This window comes from Aureobasidium melanogenum (assembly GCF_000721775.1).
Source record: "Aureobasidium melanogenum CBS 110374 unplaced genomic scaffold scaffold_5, whole genome shotgun sequence".
NCBI lineage: Eukaryota > Fungi > Ascomycota > Dothideomycetes > Dothideales > Saccotheciaceae > Aureobasidium > Aureobasidium melanogenum.
This window is the reverse complement of record NW_024470057.1, coordinates 533,204-554,947: the sequence shown is the minus strand read 5'-3', so window position 1 is coordinate 554,947 and position 21,744 is coordinate 533,204. Positions and strand designations below refer to the sequence as shown.

Here is a 21,744-nt window from a genome sequence, read left to right as displayed (position 1 = left end):
AGGCGTGCTCGGGCCGCAAAGTGGAAACGCAGCAGCGTGATCGGCCAACTTTGGAGTCGTCAATAGCTCTCTCTGCGACTTGACTCCTGCCATTCGTACAGAGACGAGCATGGCAGTCGACATGAACACTGCACGGGAATGGCTCACCTGGAGCTTCAGCCCGACCATCGGCGCCATGCTCTTCACATTGCTGTTGTCGCTGTCGCTGCCCATCATCTTCCACTTATTCCTGTACCGCCAGCGCGCCGCTGTTGTAGTACCTTCGTTTATCCTGCTCGGTCCCAGTGGAGCCGGCAAAACAACCCTTGTCACCCTGGTGTGTAGCAGACACGAGGAGCCGCACTGCGAACATGCTAACTCAGTGCACAGTTCGAGCGTGGTACACCGACTGCTACCCACACTTCGCAAGCTCCTCAGACCGTCGCCTGCACCCTTCCCACTGGCGTCACTGCTGAATCTCACAAATACCGCGCTTCTGACGACCCCTCGAACAAGAAAGAACGTCGCATTGAAGTGACAGACACTCCTGGCCATGGCAAGCTCCGCCAGCACGCCTTTGATGCTATTACTGCGACGCCCTCTCTCAAAGGTCTAATCTTCGTCGTTGATGCGGCCGCCCTGTCCAGTCCTCAAGGACTCTCTGAGGCTGCTTCTTACCTTCACGACACCTTGCTTGTTTTGCAAAAGAGACACACTGGTGCAAAGAGCAGCAAAGGGCCTACTGGAATCCCTGTTTTGATTGCAGCCAACAAGCTGGATCTGTTCACTGCACTGCCTGCTCAATTGGTCAAGAAGCGCTTGGAGGATGAAATCACAAAAATCCGATCAACCAGGGCAAAGGGACTACTTGACAGCGCGGTTGACATTGAGGGGGATGATGAGGACAGGGAATGGCTGGGCGAAGGCGGTGAGGGCGACTTTAACTTTGGGCAGATGAAAGAGGCCGAGATTGAAGTCAGCGTGCTTGGAGGAAACGCCAGCGCAAAGGGCGAGGAAAAGACCCAAGTGGATGCGTGGTGGGCATGGATAGCTCAGCAGATGTGAGCTGATAGGTATGTATCTAATTCACACGACAAGTGTCGCAAGTGAATTTGACTACATTGTGAACGAAAGGCTGATTTTCGAATGGCGTTATGCGTAGGATTCATTGCGTCTCGGCGTTACTAAAGAAATGCCAAACAAGCTTTGGTCAAGGGTCCGAAGCTCGTTCAAGGCTCTCACAGGGCGTCGTACTGGGCGCTCTGAAAGACAAAGTGTTTTTCTCTGCATCTCTCCTCCATCTTGTTTTTCTCTTTTCCTTCTGTCATCTAATACTAACTCACATCGATCAACACACACCATGTCGATCAAGTCGCATCCTAGACACCCGCCGGTCGTCATGTCGACCATCACCGAGCAGATCGGCAACACCCCCCTCGTTCGCCTTAACAAGATCCCGCAATCGCTCGGTCTCAAGCCCACCATCTACGCCAAGCTCGAGTTCTTCAATGCTGGTGGCAGTGTCAAGGACCGCATCGCTTTGCGCATGATCGAAGCTGCTGAGGCCGAGGGCCGCATTCACCCCTCCAAGACCACTCTGATTGAGCCCACTTCCGGAAACACTGGTATTGGTCTCGCTCTTGTTGGTGCCGTCAAGGGCTACAAAGTCATCATCACCCTTCCCGAGAAGATGTCACAAGAGAAGGTCGCCGTGCTCAAGGCTCTCGGCGCCGAGATCATCAGAACCCCTACTCAGGCTGCCTACGACAGTCCTGAAAGTCACATTGGTGTCGCTAGAAGACTGGAGAAGGAGATTCCTGGTGCCGTTATCCTTGACCAGTATGTCAACCCCAACAACCCCTTGGCCCATGAGCTCGGTACTGCTGAGGAGATCTGGGCACAAACTGAGGGCAAAATCACTGCCCTTGTTGCTGGTGCCGGTACTGGTGGTACCATTACCGGTTTGGCAAGAGGCATTAGAAAGCACAACAAGAATGTCAAGATTATTGCTGCCGATCCTCATGGCAGCATTCTTGCTCTGCCTGCTTCCTTGAACGACGACTTCAAGGACCAGCCTTACAAGGTTGAAGGAATTGGCTACGATTTCATTCCCGACGTTCTTGACCAGCAAGGTGTCGACACCTGGTTCAAGACCGATGACCGCACTAGTTTCGAGTATTCAAGAAAGCTGATCAGAGAGGAGGGTCTCTTGGTTGGAGGAAGCAGTGGCAGCGCCATGGCCGCCTGTGTCAAGGCTTGCACTGAGCTCAGCCTGACCGAGGATGATGTCGTTGTCGTTGTTTTGCCCGACAGCATTCGAAGCTACTTGAGCAAGGTTTGTTCCCCTAGTCTCGCATTTCCGTCACGTTACTAATCGTTTTCACAGTTCGTCGACGACGACTGGCTGGCCGCCAACGATCTCCTCCCTCCTACTCCTCCACTTTCCGCCCCTACAACACCAGTCGCAAAGGCCGAAGACAGCAAGAGCAAGGATGGTTACGGAGATGCCACCATTCGTGATCTGCGCCTGAAGCCTGTTACCACCATCTCAGCAGATTCGCCATGTGGAGATGCCATCGAAACCATGCGTGAGAAGGGCTTCGACCAGCTCCCCGTCTCAGCCGGTACTGGTTCTCGTCTTGTCGGTCTCGTCACACTCGGAAACCTTTTGTCTTACCTGTCGTCGGGCCGTGCCACAGGCCACTCTCGTGTCAGCGATGTCATGTTTGACTTTAGAAAGATCAATGAGGTCGTGACAAGCACCCAAGACATTAGCATCAAGACTCCTGAGGAGCGCAAGCAGGCTGCAACCAGCAGCGAGACCGAGAGCCACCCCCAGCGCAGACAATTCGTCGAGATCACAAAGGACACCAAATTGAGCGCATTGAGCCGCTTCTTCGAGTGGAACAGCGCTGCTATTGTCACCGAAAAGACATCCGAGAAGGGTGGCTACAAGGCCGTGGCAGTTGTGACCAAGGTCGATCTCTTGACTTGGTTGGTAAAGTCATCAAAGAAGGATGGAAGCAACTAGAGACGACTGTTGATGATCAAGGCGTTCAGGAGTGGATTGTGATTGGATCGTAGCTTCATAATAAGGTCTTCGGCGTCAGCTTTGTTATGTGCACATCAGGAGACAGATTGAAGATGCAGATCCTTTAGATGAGTATACCCATGCATTTTCTTTTAGCCACTGAAAAGTTCGATTGCCTCATTCTAGTTTTGCTTCTGAGATTTGAGGAAAGAGCAGTCGTGAGACTGAAGGTAGCAGCACGTTGGAGGTTGTGCTTGACAGGAAGGAACCTGCCTGACACATGCGGTCCGAAGATTTGATTTTGACAAGGCACCCTCCTTGATACATTCCTTCCTTTTGCATCTGATCGACTGGGTGCACTTGGCTTTATAGCCGGTCCCGGTGGAGCTTCCCAGTCAATGCTGGTGTTGCATACAGAGCAAAGACAAGGCGGTCGTTCGCGTGGAAAGGCTTCAAGGTACGTGATTGAGGGCGTCACAGAAGCTGTTGGTGCCTTGGTGGTTAATTCATGAACAGCAACTTCATGGAATCCTCTCCACCAACGCATGGAGTACGACAACAGCGTTCCCGTCGCCGCACTCTCCTGACTTTGCGTACTATTCGTTCTCTCTTCCAACGCATCCAAGACGGCGTCCGCTCGCGTCTGCACCTCCCTGTTCCAACCACAACTCATATCGAAGACGCTCCTAGAGATATTGCTGGTGGCATTGATCCAGTTGTCTCTGATATCCCAAGCCACGCCCATCCAAACAGCCTAGTACAACAACCTTTCGCCATCGGCACCTTCGTCATGTCATCCTCAAGAAACACAAGACGTACCACCGCCCAATTGTGTCGGCTCGACGAGAGTCCTTTGCAACATGCTGTTCGCAGATCTCGACGTGTCGCTGGAGAGTCTCCAGAATCGGGCCCCTACCAGCCTCCACCTCGTCGTCCACCACGCCAAGAAGCAACATACTCATATCGCCCTCAACCTGAGACAACATCTCACCCTCCTCCTCCATCTTCGACTTTCACTTTCTCTCGTCTTGATCCACCTGTGCCTTTCCCTGGCTTTGGTTCTACCAGACGCTCTTCCACAGACACGCTGCCAGGCTCAGTTCAAACTTCACACGTCCATTCGTCGCTATCATCATCCATGACTCATCCTGTCAATCCGCCTCAAGCCTCGGCCTTGCAAACACATTTGCAAAGCCTCTTGTCACCACCTATCAAAGTTGAAGATCTTCCTCCGTCCAAGGTCGATGACATCAAGAGAGAATGTGAAATTTGCTGTGAAGCAGATGGGGCTCCAGTACTCCAGCCATGTCGCCTCTGTCCTGCCGCATACTGCGGAGATTGCATCAGAAGCATGTTTTTAGAAGCAACTCGCGATTCGACTTCGATGCCACCCAGATGCTGCACCATCCTTTCAACTATTGTTGCTCTTGACTTTCTTTCCTCCGCTGAAGCTGATGCATATCGTCGCAAGTTTGAAGAATGGATCTCAACCAAGAAGACGTACTGTCCAGTTCCTAAATGTTCACGCTTCATCCCAGATCGTGCAGTTCTACCACCGCCCTCTGCCGATCCAGTCACCATCTGGGGTCTTGTCAAACAAGAGCTTCCCGCCATCCTGAAAAAGACTCAACAAGAACATTATGCTCGATACTTCAAGGATGCCACATCTCCTTCGACCCACGGTATTCAGAATTGGAAGTGTCCCAGCAGGATGATCTGGCTCGGTGAGCTTTCTACAAAAGTCTCACGCTACTCCAACATGGCCGAGTTTGCCTATGATTTCAATCGACTCTACACCGGCGGTCGCTCCATGCCTCCAGTAGCCTCCTCTTGTGCTGAAATCCTGCGAAGACAGCTGTGGAAAGAGATTGGCAAAATCAAAGCCCGAGTGAACAGCAAATTCACAGTTTTGCCTGCTGCTGCTTGCTTTTCTTGTCCGGATTGTCACATCGGAATATGTCCCAGCTGTAAACAAGTTGCCCACTTTGGACAGCCTTGTGATACCGCTGCTCAAGATCATGAGCTTGCCATGCTCGAGACATATGGTTACAAGAAATGCCCGCGTTGTGGCCACGGTGTGAAGAGAATGTATGGCTGTCGCCACATGCAATGCCGTTGTGGTGCTCATTGGTGTTGGGGTTGTCTCCGTGCATTCGATGAGTGTGATGGAGGTTGTGATTCACCCGACTCCGGAAGTGAAGATGGAGATTACAGTGACGAAGAAATCGACCCTGGCACTCTTCAGCCTGGTGTCATTCCTCCGATGGCACAAGATGGTGAGCAGAATGCTGCATCCATTGTACGTACTCTAGCAATTGCCTCTGCTCCAGCAATTGCTTCTGCTCTAGCAAATACCTCAGCCACGGCAACACAGTCTGTGACCGCTCCAGCAGCAGCAGTCCACCCTATTCTTACTGAACGTCCAACCGACCTTGATAGGGGTGGTCGTCGCGTTTGGGAAGGCACGGGTGCTTTCTTTGGCGAAGAGCCTGACGACAGCTATCATAGTACAATATGGTCATGCTTGCACGTCTTCAAACCTGCACAAATCTCAGAGGAAGCAGTCAAGAGGGATGTGCCGCTTAGTACAGAGTGCTTCCGCTGCTTCTACAGGACCTACGCAACTGTTCAAAAATCGGTTTCTGGTTCTTTGCCCAAAACTGAGGACTCGAGAGAACACAAGCATAAGCACACTGCCGAAGAAGATGTGGCATGGCAGTGTGAGCACTGCGAAATGTCGCTATGCGGTGCCTGCAAGAATGAGGCGATGAATGAGAGAGGTTTATGATTTGCTCCAGCATAATTTCTTCGCACAATCAGTGCGGCCAAACGAGATTGAGGTTGGAACCATCCGAGTATGGCAGGGTTGAGCAAAGGCTTGTTGATGACTGAATCAGCAGGCCATTGCTTTTTTGCTCGAAGACTAGAGAGACTTGATCATGGCTTAGTGGTATATATATATAGCTGAGAAGAGCCTGAGCATCCCTGTTATTCGATTTCATATTTACTTTACTGCCTCTTGTCAAAGTGCGATAGCTGTTGGTATCACCCTGTCACTGCTGGCGGCACGGTATATCTCGACTGAGACATTTCCAAACCGCCAATGGCTTTTAGAGGCGGTTCGAGGCTATGTTTAGTATAATGTCTGCTGTTTCTTGTGGTCATTGCTCTGCAATGTAGTGATTATGGTGTCAACTTACTGCAAGCTTGAAGACTGAGTAGTAATCCTTGTGCCCAATGCCTAACGCGGGGCTATCCTCCCGACATTCTGTTTCTTGATTATTCAAGACAAGTTATAGTAGAATTTTTACTACATCCGCAGATATGATAAGAGTATGTAGGAACACAAAAGGTAAACCATTATTATAAATGGTTGATCGAGAATGCGGACTGACATGAAAAAATATGGGCAGGGTCACGACTCGCGCATTTGATGCGTAGAGTCCGTACCGACTAGATGCGTCTCACCTTCAGTATGCAACAGCAACACAAAAGGACAAAAGATGATTGAACACGGACGAAGCACAAGAAGAATCAAGAGTTGACAAGATCGTTGAATTTGATCAATTATAAAGACGAAAAGGCCAGGACCGCTGCGCCTGGGTTTCCATTTCGTTTGCAGCTTTCAATTCCACAAGCCGCTATTAACTAGAAGAAAGGGAGGTGTCGTCTCATATCGTGAAAAAAGGTGGCGTGTCGTGTCGTGGTGAGAACAACAGCATTTACATCTTTCCCTTGATCTCCTCGGCCTTGCCCTTTGCCTGGCCAGACAGCTCAGAAGCCTTGCCCTTGGCCTCGCCCATGAGTTCGGAAGCCTTGCCCTGGACCTGGCCGGATGTTGGTGATGAGCTGGACATCTCGTTGACGGCACCCTTGGCTTGGCCGGCGAGCTCGTTGGCCTTGCCTTGTGCTTGACCGGCCATCTGGCTGGCAGAGCCCTTGGCCTCGCCGGTGCTCACGTTTGCGGCCGACTTGATGGATGCGGCGGCTTGCTCTATGAAAGGTATTAGTAAGAGGTGAAGAGAGTGACAAGAGGAAGTTAAAACCTACCGCCCTTCTCGATACCCTTGACGGCGGCATCGGAGATGGTTCTGTCGACGGCCTTGGCAGCATCCTTGACAGTCTCGGTGGCAGACTTCTGGAAGCGCGCGTTGGTGCTGAAGAGACGAGCGTTGCGGATGATGGTAGAGCGGAACATTGTGGCGGTGTTTGTGAGTGGTGTGTAAGTTTTGAGGAAGTGTTTGAGTATAAGGAGATTTGATTGAATGAAGATTTCAGTAAACAAGAGCAAGGGCGATCAGTGTTTATAGCTTTCTTTGCCTGCGTGCCCGGTGGAATACGCATGTGAGGTAGCCATGACATCACACATGATTCTGTGGGGTAATAGCTAAAGCTTGGGCCTCATTCTATTCAATTCGTCTCCAGACTGACGCTTTCGTGAGGCCATTCATCGCGATCTCTGCATGCAAAAGGCGCCCGTTCACGATCCATCACCGCCGATGCTGCTTGTGAGTACGTAAACCATGCTTTACTGAGAATCGCTGCCAGACAATGGGGATCAGCTCGTTGAATCAGATTTTGAATCCTCGATACGCATGGCAAAGCCACATCGAACCAGAACGCCATGCTTTCAAACGGGCACTTGCTATTCCGATCGGCGCCGTAGCTTTGCCACAGAAACAGGTTCTTACAATAGCTCTAGCCCTTGGATCAGGAGAGTGACATTCAAGTGCAATCGCAAGTAATGCTCGGGAGCATCCATACCCGAAGCCCCATACACTGTGTTCTGATTATTCTACTCGAGTACCTGAGAGTTGCCTGCACTCCCTTTTATGTATCCAACACTCTATCTATGCAAAAACAATGGACCGCGAGTTGTTGCGATCAAGATGACTTCTTAACCTCCTCCTTCTTTGCGCGGTCCTTGGCGAGCTTCTCTTGCTTCGAGAGTTGTGCCTCGACAAAGACACCTCCGAATACCAAGCCGACACCAACCCACTGCATTGGGCTGAGACGATGACCGAACCAGACTACTGATAAGATCATGGTAAGCATCTTTCTGGTCACTGTGACTGTGACCAAAAGGAGAGACCCAAAGGTCGAAAGAGTGTAGACTAGCATATATATCAGCTCTGAAACATTCCGCTCGTGCAAAAGAGTGAAGACTTACAGATGAACATTTGACCCAAAGCACCACAAGCTGCAAATGCAAAGATGTCCCACCCAACGCTTGGATGTCTTTTGATGAAGTCAATGGCGTATTCTAGTTCTCCTCCAGAGGCGGCACTCATGCCGAGATATGCTCCGACAGGCGTCGTAGCAATGTACGGCGAAACAAACAGATATACCGAGGTCAAAACAGTACTGATCGAGTTGAGCGCACACATCATCTGCTGTCCAGTGTAGGGTCTGTACGACTTGTAGATGTGGTCTTGAGTCGAGTTGGTGAGACCATCGAAAAGCAAATTAATGCCGAGAAGGAGCAGTCCCCATGCACTGCTGCCATCTGCTCCCTTCTTCTTAGACGAAGTTGGGTGGTGCAAAGTGAAGACAGCTACACCAGCCGTCACAAGTGCTACGACACAGTACTTGTAAAGAGGATACTTGCGACGGAAGAGAGTAACGTGCAAAGCCATGACCGGGAGAAGCTTGCAAGATTTGGCCAGAATGAAGGTAATGTAGTCGACATGCTTGAGCGATGCATAGCCAAAGGGAGAAGCCAGGGAAGATGTGATGGCCACTAAGAACATAGGAAAGATGATGCTGCGGCTGGGGAAGATGGGTAGGTCGTTCGACTGCTTGCGTGTGAACAGTACGTAGAGATACCCGAGTAGTGCTGCGAAAGTCGATTGCACTGTGTTGATGAAGACAGGAGAATTAAACTTTTCCGGAGCCAAAGAGCTACCATACTGAGTCGTCGTGATGCGTTCTTGAAGAAGCCCCCACGTGAGACTGGTGTTTTGTTTAGCTTGATCACGTATGTGTTTTCATGAAATGCATGGAACGTACAAGGACGCGTAGATTCCTCCCACGCAGATGATTAGATTCCTGGTTGTCTGCGCACTTCCTGATGATGACCGATCCGTCGCTAGACCATCAACCTGCCTTTGCAACAAGGCCTTCTCATCCAGCACTCCATTTCCACTTCTATTTTTGATCTCGCCGTTGCCCGCCATTGTGGTTCACCGATGGAAATTGGAAATCAGGACCAGAATACAGTCTTCCTGTCGAAAGGTCGTTCGAAGTCGAAAGCCAAAGAAGAAGGAGAGAAACGAACTTCTAAATTATTGAACGGGTCGTCGTTGTACAGTATTAACTGTTTCAGAAAAATGCTCAGGGTCAACAACCAGCTGTCCTTCTCGAAGCCGCTCATCGCCAAAATTGGAAACAGCTAAGCCAGATGAAGTTAGATTCAACTCGTTGATCTGCCATGACGATTTTGAGAGCCGAGCCTCAGCCTCGCATAACCATTCTCTTAACACGACAAGTATCAATACAGGTCACTAAAATACACAGTTATGTCTATCTCGTATCACTGTGGGTGTCAAGCTATTTGAACTGCTACAAGTCCGGATTGCGCTCAGCAAGAGAACAAGCAAGTCTTTCTCCGGACCTTGCTAGATTTCCAATAGGTATCGTGTATTTTCACAACTACGATATAACAGCTTCGACCATGTGGGAGATCAGACTCTACCTATGTGCCAGGGTCGTTATGCTTGACCTCTGTCTCACAGTAACCTATGGCAGTGTTGTCGCTTGTAAAAATGCACGATTTTTTACGACAACAGAGCAGTGTCCATGTTTGAGTCATGGAGAGTGCGAGAGATCGAGATCTCCTCCACCATCTGTGGCAGTCGAGGGTATGTGGTTGAATCAAAGTCGTGCTTCAAGTAATTAGAAGCTTGGGTTTCGATGAGAATGTTGTTCAAACTGTCATCTCTTTGCGAAAGTGAGTCTGGGTTAGCGGGTGTCCAACCAGTCCTCATCTGACGCTTATGTAGCTTGTGGGCGATGGAGATGCAGAACGGGTGTCTCTCTCACGCAACGAGAAGAAGTCCCAGAAAGTCGGCGTAGGCAGGGTCGCAGGCTTGATATATGATCTTCAGGAAAAGAGTGTCGATGCACTTAAGCTGGAAAAATGCACGATACTTTCTCAAATAGGGATCGTTCCACAGAAAGCCATCTAGACAAGATATCTCTGTGGAAACAACTTTATCTTCAGATATTGTCGTGCATTTTTATAGGTACATTGCGAGTACGATTGCATCGGGGAAAGAATCCAGAACATAGACTGGACATGCCTGGTTTTAGAACAATAGCACGTCATGAAGCAGATTTTGAATGGCGATGGGATCTCCGATTGATTTACGATTTCTGTGATGCATTTTCGTTACAGCCTTAATTACTCTAATTGATGAATGTAATCTCCTCGAAGACTGGATTTTCTCAAGATATACCTCCCTAGGCTGGAAAGTTTCTCTTTGCATTTTAAATCGAATCAACCTTCCTTGTTCGTTGTCTACCTATCGCGTTCGTAAAATTAGATGATAACAAAATGACAAAATGTTTGAAGCCTGTATTTGATATCACACGGTCTGAGAGCAGTTCGGGAACTCCCAAAACTCGCATGTGCCACCGACCCTGCAGATTCTGTCCATATAGTTCTTGAGACGATCTTGGTCGTCGGCTTTGTATGACACGTACTTTGGAGGCCATTCGATATCGTGTTTTTGCAGATGAGCCTGGCGGAAGGCCATCAGCTGCTTATTCGACATCGTTCCCAAGGTATCGAGATCGAGCTTTTCAAGAGGATATACAGAGCGGTGAAGGTCATGGCGATATGAACTTGTAGGAGAAAGACCAGGGGAAGGATATTCTGTTGAGCGAATGACGAAGGACAACAATGTACTGTGCTGGCTGCTTGGACCGATCTTATGTAGCTTGGCGTATGCGACGATATAGATCTCGTCTGCACATCGTCCACGTCCGCCTGCGCTCCAGAAGAGATAATGCAGATTGTCGAGTCCGCAGATACCAGCCGAATCCATATTGTGACCAAATGAGAACGATCTTACAAGCAAGGCGCGAGACATATCTGCGTGGAAGAAGAGTTCCGCATCGTTGGCTGTCTTGAAGTGTAGGCTTTGCTCACTAAGGCGAGTAGAGACTGGCATTCGGGATGGCTGTCTTCTCTGGCTGTAGTTGATTCTTGTAGTGTCGAGGGTACGTGAAAGAGTAGTGACATCCTCAGCCACTTTCGCAGGACCGCGCTTGAGTAATGCAAGTAGCGAATTTGTACGGATCTTGGGGTAGTCCAGCAATAGTAAAGTGTATGTAAGAGCATCCATATGGAACCGCTGGATCTGTGGACGAGTTTTGTTCAAGGCCAGAATTTGTTCCACTGTTGCAAAGCTTACAGTAATGGGCTGAGAACAGTTAGCAAAAGCATTGATGCTGCTCAAGATGGCTACGTACATTCTGATGTTCTTCCGAGTCAGTATCCATACGTCCGTCATTGTACGGCGAAATGCCTTCGATCTCTGCTGTACGACCAATGTTGAGAGACTCTCTGTCTGTACTAATGGAGAAGACTTCTCTTGGTCTCATCTTCAGCTGGTACAGAACCTTGTTTGTGTTAAAGTCCCAGTAATGCTCGAAGATCTTGTGTACGAGCTCTGTAGGAAGGCCCTCGATCCTGTCCAGAAGTGACATGGCTGGTCGACCTTGATATTCGATTATATGTTTTGCTAGTATGAACTTAACAGATAACAAGATGTCTGATAATTTGAACGTGAAGTTGTCAAAGGTCGGAGCCTCCTTCTTGTAGATTAGGCTTGGTCAGAATGTCGGCGGTATGCAGGAAGTAGAAATAGCTGTAGTTGACCGGTCCTAGGACCGGGACAAAATCAGTAGGCATAGTCTACCAGTCCTAGGACTGGTAAATTTCAGTTGGTATGAGCTACAGACTCGAGGCCTGGCGAGTGCTCTGGAGCAGCATCGTGGTACTACGACAGAGTCAACACTCAATGCTGTGTCGGAGTCTCAAAAGGCGATAGTTTCTTAGTCCTGGACTAAGAAAAGCGAGAAGGTGGTATTTTCTTAGTCCTGAACTAAGAAAAATTTAGAAGTGGTTTGCTCTTAGTTCTGGACCAATTTATATACAAAGAGACGATATCCCATTGCCTCTGAGTGAGGAGACATCAACAGGCAAGATTTTCTCGTGCGGCACAAGAAAATTATACTTAGTGGTGCCTTCTTATGTGGTACCAGAAACGCATATCTGCTAGAATTTTCTTGTGCGGTACAAGAAAATATCTAACGACTTTTTCTTGTGCGGCACCAAAAAATCATACTGTACGTTTCGATCGAGTCCAGTGGAGTATCAAGTCCTCGGCCAATGACTCTAGCTCTTCGAGACTGGTGGGATTAGCGCAATGCTTGTAGAGATATCGTGCAGTGTAAAAGACAGTCTGGTTCTGGTAATCAAGTCCGAAAGATTGAGGAAGTTACGTTGAAAATGGAACCTCCGATGTGGCAACCTAGGTGCCGAAGGTCCGTAATACTGCCCTATCAGAATTTTGGCAACCTGGTAGTGAAAAAAAGGACCTTAACAAATCAAGGAAGCCCTTCGGAAAGCGAACGTTCGTTTTTTGCATATGCGTGTGAGTCGATTATTTGTTACGAGGATGTGCTAAAAACGAGCGTTCGTTTGTAAAACCACCTTGGTAAGTTAAGGAAGCTCTTTTGAGAACGAATGCTCGTTTTCTACTTATGCATGTGAGTCAACCATTCGCAACATGGATGTGCTATAAACGAGTAGTCTTGTGTAACCTCACCTTGACACAATGAGGAAGCCCCTTCGAAAACGAATGCTCGATTTTTGCATATGCGGGTGAGCGGATTATTCGCAACGTGGATGTGCTATAAATGAGCATTCGTTTGAGAATTCATTTTGGTAAATTAAGTAAGCTCTTTTGGAAGCGAATGCTCGTTCTTTGCATATGCGTGTGAGTGGACTATTGGCGATGCTGAGTCTTGTTTATCAGATCGCTTCGATGATGAGAAGAGTTCTGTTAGGGAAGGACATTCAGAATGTGACTGTGTTGTCAGCCTTCCAATTAAGTTGCCGACCCCCCAGTGTTGATATAGCTTCGGGGCTGATCAGACCTCTCATCAACTAAACTTTGTTGACATGGCTATGCTTCGGAGCCAGCTCCATCAACTAGATTTAGTTGATAACGCATGCTTTAGAGCAAGGTCCATCAACTAAATTTAGTTGATCATGCATGCTGCAGACACCGCTCCATCAACAAGATTTAGTCGATGGCGCATGCTTCGGAACCGTGAGGTGTGGCCGGAGGTGATATGGGGATTGTTGAGACTATGGGTGTCGTGATTTTGCTAAGATCCATAGAAGGTTGATTAGACCCTTGAATCTGAATAGGATCGAAGTTATCCAAATGGCAGGGTCCATCTGATTGCTGTAAGCTGTCCATCTCCCATATGCTAAAGACTGTGGTAATGTAGCTGCTGAAATGCATAATACTTTTTTATTCCAGAGTATGGCCAGAGAAACGTTTTGAGAGGTCAGTCTCTCTATGGATGGCAGCCGTTCCTAGAAATCATCCTGCATTTTTATAGCCTGGAACATCTTTATACATCATCTTGGGGAGGGAATCCATACGAACTAATTAGAGCGACTTGGTCCGAGGTTCACAACCTGTTGGGCACATTGGAGAAACGTAAGGTGCTGTCCTGCCTGGATTTTGTAGCGAAACCGCGATCCGTCCAGTGGTATTAGATGTATACCAGGCAATGTCGCAGGCAGAGCGTTGTGAACGAAATGTACTGATTCCCCAAGTTTGTGGCAATCTCTGCAGCTTTCTGGCGCGATGGTAGCGGCTAGTATCGTCTTTGCGCCAATAGCCAGATCCAGGTCCTCGATATCCCATGCCGATTGGAAAGCCGAGCTCAATTTCATGTAATAGTTCTCTTAGCAACGACAAGCGATGGTTCGAGCTGCCAACGTAGACAGTAGTGTTTAAAGCATAAATCTAGATTAAGAAACCGCAAAAACAAACGCCTGCAGGTCTCTGATCTCCTATAGGAAATGAAGCGATGAAAAGTGCGTTTTCCGTGTTGCTGTTACTAACCTTAGCATGCAAAAGAGGTTAGTATGAGCGGTTTCAACATGGTGTCTGCTGACACATCGTTGGAAATTCGGTAAGAACCTGTGTTACCAAACAACAAAATCATGACTGCCTGTCCAAGAAAATAAATTCAAACACAGCCCGGCCGCTTGGGCACTTACATTCTCACATTTTCTAGCACAAAAAAACGACCATCACGGGGCTCGAACCCGCAGCCTTCCGCTTTTTACACTAGAGAGAGTAGGAGGCGGATGCGCTACCATTGCGCCAAACGGTCGAATTTTAACGATTTTTTAGTTATCAAAATATATGTTTTGTCAACGTCAAAATAGCGTTATCACACCAAAAACAAGAATTGGCTGCGGGTTTCGAGCCCCGTGATGGTCGTTTTTTTGTGCAGGAGAATATGGGAATGTAAATGCCCAAGCGGCCGGGCTAACGCCCGGGCTTGGGCCTTGCAATGATTCATGGCGTAATTGAATCCTTAAAAGGTCTTGTCTTAAGAGATACTACAGATTATATACAAAGAAATAGCAAACAAGGATAGACTAGTGGTATCAAAACCATATGGCAGCTAAAAGCAGTACAATCCAGATCTTCCGTCGGTGGATGGCGTCTTTTCATTCTACGAGTCCGACGGAAAACCGCGATACCACTGCAAGGGAAACATTGCCGTGACCTCGGTGGCGTTGAACTACCTGAAGGCCACACACAATCCAGCTTTGTTATTGAAGCCTAAAGGCCAGAGCCGACCAGATCCGAGTGCTAGAAAAAAAAAAGGCAACAAACAATGCACTTATCAGACTGAAGGTGCCATACAAGATTCGTGCCAGACTCAAGCGCCCATTGAACAAGTCGCAATTCAGAAACGACCTGAACGAATGGGTCTCAGACCGTTTGGCGCCTTTCAAGAACAGGCGTCTTTTGGACCTTGAGGTTGCAAATCAGCTTGATCAGGTTCCTTGTTCTGACGGAGCGATATCGTCAGTTGTGGTAGAAGAGATATGGTCTTGATGGCTCTCTGTGGACACACTCTCGGTTGTGAACTCGATTGTGCATTTTTATGGCTAGCAATATCGCTATACTTTGCCCTGAAAAACCTTTTATGATCTCCCGCATGATCGAAGCTGCTTTTGTTGCATTTGTGAAGATGCAGAATATTTTCCGAAATCAGAGCAGGGTCCAAAGAGAGATTTCATCGGAATGGCTCTCTGTGGACATACTTCCGTTTCTGAACTTGGTCGTGCATTTTGGTAGTCAGCAACATTGCTACACGACGCCATGAAAGAGAGGTGGGTCTTGACACGGTAAGAGACCTCGGCGCTTGAGAAAGACATCAACAGAATCGGATATTGAGCTAGTATGATCGATATTGAAAGACATGAATCAAAGTCCAATATTGATGTGCCCAGGAGTGGGCTCTTGATCGGCTAAAACGCCGGCCCACGCACTCCAGTCCAAAGCGCTGTCATCAAGAAGTAAAGGCACACCAAGCTCGGTATCTGTCTGTGTCAAAAAGTCACCTACCAATGGCCCAAAAAGTGCCATCTCGGTAGTAACAGTATCTGGACGAGCAGCCGCAGGACCAGCCTGTACCATGGCCGAGGCTTCGCTAGATTCACCTCTGGAGGCTTTAAAGGTGGCGATTGATCTCAGCACAGCATCTAGATGTGTACAGAATTCTGAGGCTGCCAGATTGCCTAGCATGCTTAGTTGACGTAGCAGATGGGTGGCCGATTCTGTGTCGTTCTGATGAGACTTTGCAAGACTGTCAGAAGAAAGACTCGTTAATGCCAAGACGGTTGCTGAAGCGAAGAGATATTGAGCAGAGAGGTAATCAAGGGTGAAGAAAGAGCCATTCACCCAGCTCCGCATCAGCAATCGATAGCTGTGGCCCGCGGAATGTGAGCACGTCGATGCTAATGCCAAAGTGGCTTGGGAAATTTCTTCTGTCGCGCCTCCAATCTTGTTTGAAATCCTGAAGACATACAGCAGTATCGGCCGAGTTGCCAATATGACACACTGATTGAATGATAGATGCAACATTACGATGTGTCGTGCAACTTGGCTTGAAGCATCTTCTTGTCGCAATTGCATGCTCGGAGGTAGGGCCTCGACCCAATCTCGAAGCTTGCGGAAGACAGCTTGCACTCGTTGTGAAAAAGTGTCAGGGAGCTTCCTTCGACTGTATAAACTGCCAATGATGCCACCAGCGATGCGAGCTAGACTGATACTAGCAGTGAGGTAATCGGCATCGATGAAATCGTCCTTTTGTGCCTCTGTCAGGCCTTCGTCGGTTGGAAGATCTACCTCAACGTCTTCGTCCTTCAGGAGTGTAGGATATCCGACTTTTGAGCTCATCATTCTGTCTAGGACATACATTGTCCACCAAAGACGAACTCTGCGTTGTCTCGCAGCTTTGTCAGGTAACTGTCGCTCGGCCATGTTCTGGTACATTCCTATCGTGAGACCCAGTCTCATGGCGGATCCAATGTAACGGAAAGCACTGTGTCGCCTATTCATGACTGAGTTGTACAAAGCAAACATTACCAGAATCTCGATATGATCGATCTTTGGTCGTTCCGGAACGACTCGTAAGATGGTTTTGGCTCTTGCAAAGTAGTGAAGCCCAGGTAAGGTTCCTGCGCTATCTAATGGCGACCTGATAGCGTAAGCCTCTCCAAGCGCAAATAGTATAAACAGTTTGCAGACTGCTAGTTGGTCAAGAGATCGCAGATCTTGGTAAGCACGATCGAGCGTGGTCCGTACCGCAGAAGCAGGAGACAGATGGTAGCACTTGCCAATTGTGTTAAGAGCAGTATTGACCAACAGGAAAGCCTGAGGTCTGCTGGGCCATTGCGCAGTTGTGTTCAGTGCAGCATCCAATTGAGCATCTTGTCACACGTTAACAACTTTATGTCGCATAGACCAATCGCACTTACCTTTGATGAAAGAAGTTCTCGGGATATGACTTTCGGCCTCAACACTCACCAGGAGCTGTCGAACTCTTGTTGAGAAGCCTGTGCAAGCAGCCTCGCCTATATAGATAGGACTGGGATCGTAAGGCATGAACCATGCCTCTTTCTCGATGAGAGGATTGTCTCCTCGCCTCTCATCATCCGCGTTGGTGATCTCTGTAGTATCTTCATGGCTTGTGTCATCGTTTACACCCCGCTTGAGACGCTCGTTCTCATCAAGTAGTTGCTGTATGTAACTGGGATCGATCAGAGCTGTGTTCTTGAGTCCATCGCCGTCGTCAATTTACCTTTCATTGACCGTGACTTTTCTGTCTCGCATAGGATAATCACAAGGCTTATCTGCTTGCAAGCAGTTCTTACAAGGCTTTTCGCCATCACATTTCGTCTTTTGATCGTGGCAACGACGACAGCTGTAGCATCGTTGTCAGTCTTGTTTTGCGCATCCGCAGGTCTAGGATTGTGCGCACGCGACCGTCTTTCGTTTCTGGCGCTTGCTTGGCGGTTGTGAACCCTCAATAGAGGAACGGAGAGACTCCATAATGGCCGAGAATTCGGTGTATGACACGCGTAGTAGATGCAGAATACTGTCCGGCTTGAGAAGCCGGTCTGAAGCAGCAAGCGCGGCCTCGTGTCAACTTCCCCATCCGGTATCGCTTATATTTTGCCGATGCAGCCATGCTGCCCAGATTTTGGCAGACACAACGACGCTCTTCCTCTTGCACAATCACAATGATACATCACGGCCGGCAGATGTCGTAAAGACTGGTTTGAGGCCCGCAAAATCAATCAAAGATGGGTAACGATCGCCACTAATGCCCCATGGGCCATGGAGAGGCGTGTTGTTCGGACCTGACCGTCTGCCCAAGGGCCGATGCAAGCCGCTCTTGAATCTGGCCATTCTATGCAAGCACTGCAGAGATTTTTCTTCTGCTGCAGCCATGGAACCATCTCTATTGGGAATCTAGATAGGTCTCTAGCGGAAAATTGGAAGGATCTGCCAAAACATTTCCTCGGCTGTTGTTCAAGGGCAAAGGAGCGCAGGTGCATCACCAGTAGTAGCAGGTGGTCCCGCCAGTGGCATGCTTGATGCCGATTCGTGCGCGAACAGCGCGGCGCCTTTCCATACTTGGTATAAGAAGTCGAGCCGACCAATCAAAACCGTTCGCCGAACTGGCTCCGGCGCGTCTATCCAGGCTTGTTACTCGATACTATCGAGCAATTATGCGGATTTTATACACGTTATGCACGGCCATCGAGCTTATCCCTCATTCTTACTCGATGTGATCGAGCAACCACACGTTTTTGATTCTCGCATGGGAGATATCGCCAACATTAACGGTACATCATGGCCAGAAACTCAGAGATAAGGCGGCCTCAGTCTCGGGTCGTTCAGGATGATTGACATACATAAGAGTTCTTTGATCCGCACCTTTTCAAGATGGATATATCACATTGACATTCAGTATACCATCACGACGACCATACATTAGGTTAACGACAGAGGACATCTATTGTACATACCCTGTACGGCATCTACATCCTTCCCTCGTTCCATCTGAAATCATCTTTCATACCAATCTCAATGGAGAAACCCTCGAAAGTCTCCCGTGCCTTGAAGGCACTCGAGGTCCGCCACGAACCTGGCCTGACCGATGTCCAACTCATGCTCAGCAACGAAGATCTGAAGCCTGTCGAACCTGAACGTAGACAATGGGGTGCCTGGCACTTCGTCGCGTTCTGGATGGCTGACTCGTTCAACATCAACACATGGATGATCTCAAGCGCCAGTGTCCAAGACGGCCTCTCATGGTGGCAGTCATGGATCTGTGTGTGGATCGGATACACCATCGCCGCCGTCTTCGTCATTTCCACTGGCCGTATCGGAGCAAAGTACCACATCTCTTTCCCCGTCGTCTCTCGATCCAGTTTCGGTATCTGGGGCGGCCTTTGGCCAGTCTTCAACCGTGCAGCCATGGCCTGTGTATGGTATGGTGTACAGAGTTGGATCGGAGGCAACTGTGTCGAACTCATGATCCGAAGCATCTGGCCTAGTTGGGACAAATACCAGCAGGGTGGACCCAAGAACACCCTACCCGCCTCTTCGGGCACCAACACTCGCGACTTTGTCAGCTTCTTTCTTTTCTGGGTGTGCTCTTTGCCTGCACTATGGTTCCCTGTTCACAAGATCCGTCACCTCTTCGCGGTCAAGTCGATCGTTGCACCTGCTGCTGGCATTGCCTTCTTCATTTGGGCTATCGTTAGAGCACATGGTCTCGGCCCCATCGTCCACCAGCCTGCTAAGCTTGAGGGAAGTGAGCTCGGGTGGGCCATTGTGAAGGGTATCATGAGCTCTATCGCCAACTTTGCTGGTAAGTCCGCGGCATGTATGACTTGGAAAAGGAACGCATCAACTGACCATGAACGATAGCCTTGATCATGAACAACCCCGACTTCAGCAGATTTGCAAAGCGTCCCGAGAGCGCCATGCTACCCCAACTCATCACCATCCCCGTCGGTTTCGCCATTACATCATTCATCGGCATCATCGTCTCATCTTCCTCTGCCGTCATTTACGGCGCACCTGTCTGGTCGCCTCTGACCCTCCTCGAGAACTTCCTCAACGACGCCCATGTCACTGGCGCAACACGTTTCGGTGTCTTCGTCATCGCTGCCGCCTTCTCTCTTGCTCAGCTTGGTACAAACATTGCCGCCAACTCGGTCTCTGCCGGTACAGACATGACAGCGTTGTTCCCTCGCTTCCTGTCCATCAGAAGAGGCTCATACATCTGTGCCATTGTCGGCCTGTGCATGTGCCCTTGGAACCTGATGAGCTCGAGCAACAACTTCACCACCTACCTATCTGCTTACAGTGTATTCCTGTCGTCCATTGCCGGCGTCATGGTCTGCGACTACTACCTCGTCCGCAAAGGATACCTGCAAGTCCGAAACCTGTACTCGGCCGACAAGACCGGACCTTACTACTTCACCTTCGGCGTTCATTGGCGTGCCTATGCTTCCTACATTGCCGGCATTCTCATCAACGTCGTCGGCTTTGCAGGTGCAGTGGGTCAAAAGGTTCCCGCGGGCGCAACATACATCTACGACCTCAACTACTTCTGTGGGTTCTTTGTCGCAGCAGCCACGTATTGGTGTTTGTGCAAAGTGTCGCCTATTCCTGCGACCAGCGAGACTTGGCTTGAGGTTGACGATGACGGCGAGCCGAACAGCTTGGCATATGATGGACAGTACGATGAAGAAGCCATGGGCGATATGATGGAGGATGGAAAGAAGCCTGATGCCAAGGTGGTACAGTACTGAAGCAAGTGTTTGTTGATGAAGTTACGATATTTTAGATGTTGGGTTAATGATGGTTCGGTTACATGGGTTGGTAGAGTAGATGCTTTTTCAGGATTAGAGAATATAAGAGCCTCGCGAGGAGGACACGTCTTTACTTTCTACCTCTCGAGCGCAGCTCTGCTGCTACTGGTGATAGGGTCATTTTGTTGATGAAGAGAGTCTCGAAGATATGATGTCGTCTATTTGTGTATTGATACAAGTGTCTGGGATGGGTATCCAGAGTTTAGGCTTGGTATGAACGATAGAAGTATGTACAGTCGAAGGAGGGAGGAGGCGTCTCTACGACGACAGAAAATCTCAAGAGCGGTAATAATCCCTCAAGATGCGATTGCGATGGTCGATCAGATTGTGGAAAGTAGCCAACTTGTGAGCCAAAGGATTATGTTTCCAGCCCATAGTCTCATCCAGCAACAGATGGGTATAAGCAAACACACTCGCATCAAACAGTGTCGGTGTTTTGTTTCCAAAGTACCAAGTGTCTTCTCCCAGCAGAGTCGACAGAGCAGCAAATGCATCAACAGCCTCGTCCAAGAGATCCTGTGCTTTTACAGCGGGTGTCGTCTTCAAAAGCTCTTGAGTAGCGGCATCGCGCAGTTGATACGAAATTGCCATTGCAACAAAAGTATTGGAGGAGGAAGGCGTGACGTAGAGTCTTGTAGCGACGTGATCGAAGTTGTCGGGGTCGAGGTAGAGGAGGTAGAGCCATGCTCTTCTCACGGCGTGTTCGAGTAGCGAAGTATACACATCTTGGCGCGAGGACTGTGTGTCGGAGGAACGGCCTTTGCTTTTACTGTCGCTGTGTGTGCTAGACCACGATTCAAGCTTGCTGGATGCGATTGGAGTGGATGAGTTTGCTGGAAGGAGGAAGGGTAGGGAGCCCGAGGGCGAGGCGTGGTTGTTGGAAGGTCGGCTGCGGAATGGGATACCCTGGAAGAGGAGATATGTCTGCCACTTCAGACACGTCGGATTGAACGAGGCTTTGTTTGCGCTGGCTTCTTCTGCTGTTGTCCATGTGTATAGAGTGTGTTGATCTCTGTGTGTTGGCGAGCGCGTCGGAAGCGCATTGGCTGCGTATGTTGATAGAGGGTACTTTGCGAACACTTGTCTGATGACCGGTGGCACTGCAAACATGTCCCGCCAGTCACGGCGACTGCTATTGCTATCTTGTGTCATGGCTTGAATCTGTTACTCTCCCTAACCTTGATCGCATTCGAGAGCGACATCTCAAATTCCTTATCTAACGTTATCG

General features: G+C 49.1%; 9 protein-coding genes across 9 annotated transcripts; 4 read left to right on the top strand and 5 right to left on the bottom strand.

Moving 5' to 3' along the window:
- Window positions 1-121: 121 nt before the first annotated feature.
- M437DRAFT_43330 (P-loop containing nucleoside triphosphate hydrolase protein) lies at window positions 122-1,044 on the top strand (the record flags this gene model as incomplete). The annotated part of the gene is made up of 2 exons (XM_041020725.1): window positions 122-316; window positions 370-1,044. 2 exons carry the CDS (start codon window positions 122-124, stop codon window positions 1,042-1,044), a joined length of 870 nt encoding a protein of 289 aa, XP_040881750.1.
- A 295-nt stretch (window positions 1,045-1,339) lies between these two features.
- Window positions 1,340-3,010, top strand: M437DRAFT_43990 (cystathionine beta-synthase; the record flags this gene model as incomplete). The annotated part of the gene is made up of 2 exons (XM_041020839.1): window positions 1,340-2,314; window positions 2,366-3,010. The coding sequence occupies 2 exons, from the start codon at window positions 1,340-1,342 to the stop codon at window positions 3,008-3,010; spliced, it is 1,620 nt and encodes a 539-aa protein (XP_040881749.1).
- A 1,267-nt stretch (window positions 3,011-4,277) lies between these two features.
- On the top strand, window positions 4,278-5,546 carry M437DRAFT_10425 (uncharacterized protein; the record flags this gene model as incomplete). The annotated part of the gene is made up of 3 exons (XM_041018564.1): window positions 4,278-4,596; window positions 4,918-5,223; window positions 5,410-5,546. Coding segments are annotated over 3 exons (762 nt in total), but the record flags the coding sequence as incomplete, so codon positions are not given.
- Window positions 5,547-6,732: 1,186 nt separating this feature from the next.
- Window positions 6,733-7,208, bottom strand: M437DRAFT_44069 (uncharacterized protein; the record flags this gene model as incomplete). Its single annotated transcript, XM_041020847.1, has 2 exons — window positions 6,733-7,004; window positions 7,061-7,208. The coding sequence occupies 2 exons, from the start codon at window positions 7,206-7,208 to the stop codon at window positions 6,733-6,735; spliced, it is 420 nt and encodes a 139-aa protein (XP_040881747.1).
- Window positions 7,209-7,894: 686 nt separating this feature from the next.
- M437DRAFT_64351 (UAA transporter) lies at window positions 7,895-9,186 on the bottom strand (the record flags this gene model as incomplete). Its single annotated transcript, XM_041024412.1, has 3 exons — window positions 7,895-8,124; window positions 8,181-8,962; window positions 9,020-9,186. The coding sequence occupies 3 exons, from the start codon at window positions 9,184-9,186 to the stop codon at window positions 7,895-7,897; spliced, it is 1,179 nt and encodes a 392-aa protein (XP_040881746.1).
- Window positions 9,187-10,596: 1,410 nt separating this feature from the next.
- M437DRAFT_73649 (uncharacterized protein) lies at window positions 10,597-11,722 on the bottom strand (the record flags this gene model as incomplete). Its single annotated transcript, XM_041026071.1, has 2 exons — window positions 10,597-11,436; window positions 11,486-11,722. 2 exons carry the CDS (start codon window positions 11,720-11,722, stop codon window positions 10,597-10,599), a joined length of 1,077 nt encoding a protein of 358 aa, XP_040881745.1.
- Window positions 11,723-15,546: 3,824 nt separating this feature from the next.
- Window positions 15,547-17,676, bottom strand: M437DRAFT_64349 (uncharacterized protein; the record flags this gene model as incomplete). Its single annotated transcript, XM_041024411.1, has 4 exons — window positions 15,547-17,054; window positions 17,103-17,374; window positions 17,426-17,548; window positions 17,606-17,676. The coding sequence occupies 4 exons, from the start codon at window positions 17,674-17,676 to the stop codon at window positions 15,547-15,549; spliced, it is 1,974 nt and encodes a 657-aa protein (XP_040881744.1).
- A 1,044-nt stretch (window positions 17,677-18,720) lies between these two features.
- On the top strand, window positions 18,721-20,456 carry M437DRAFT_44476 (uracil permease; the record flags this gene model as incomplete). The annotated part of the gene is made up of 2 exons (XM_041020907.1): window positions 18,721-19,507; window positions 19,567-20,456. The coding sequence occupies 2 exons, from the start codon at window positions 18,721-18,723 to the stop codon at window positions 20,454-20,456; spliced, it is 1,677 nt and encodes a 558-aa protein (XP_040881743.1).
- A 336-nt stretch (window positions 20,457-20,792) lies between these two features.
- On the bottom strand, window positions 20,793-21,626 carry M437DRAFT_44442 (uncharacterized protein; the record flags this gene model as incomplete). Its single annotated transcript, XM_041020899.1, has 1 exon — window positions 20,793-21,626. The coding sequence occupies one exon, from the start codon at window positions 21,624-21,626 to the stop codon at window positions 20,793-20,795; it is 834 nt and encodes a 277-aa protein (XP_040881742.1).
- Between the last annotated feature and the right edge of the window lie 118 nt (window positions 21,627-21,744).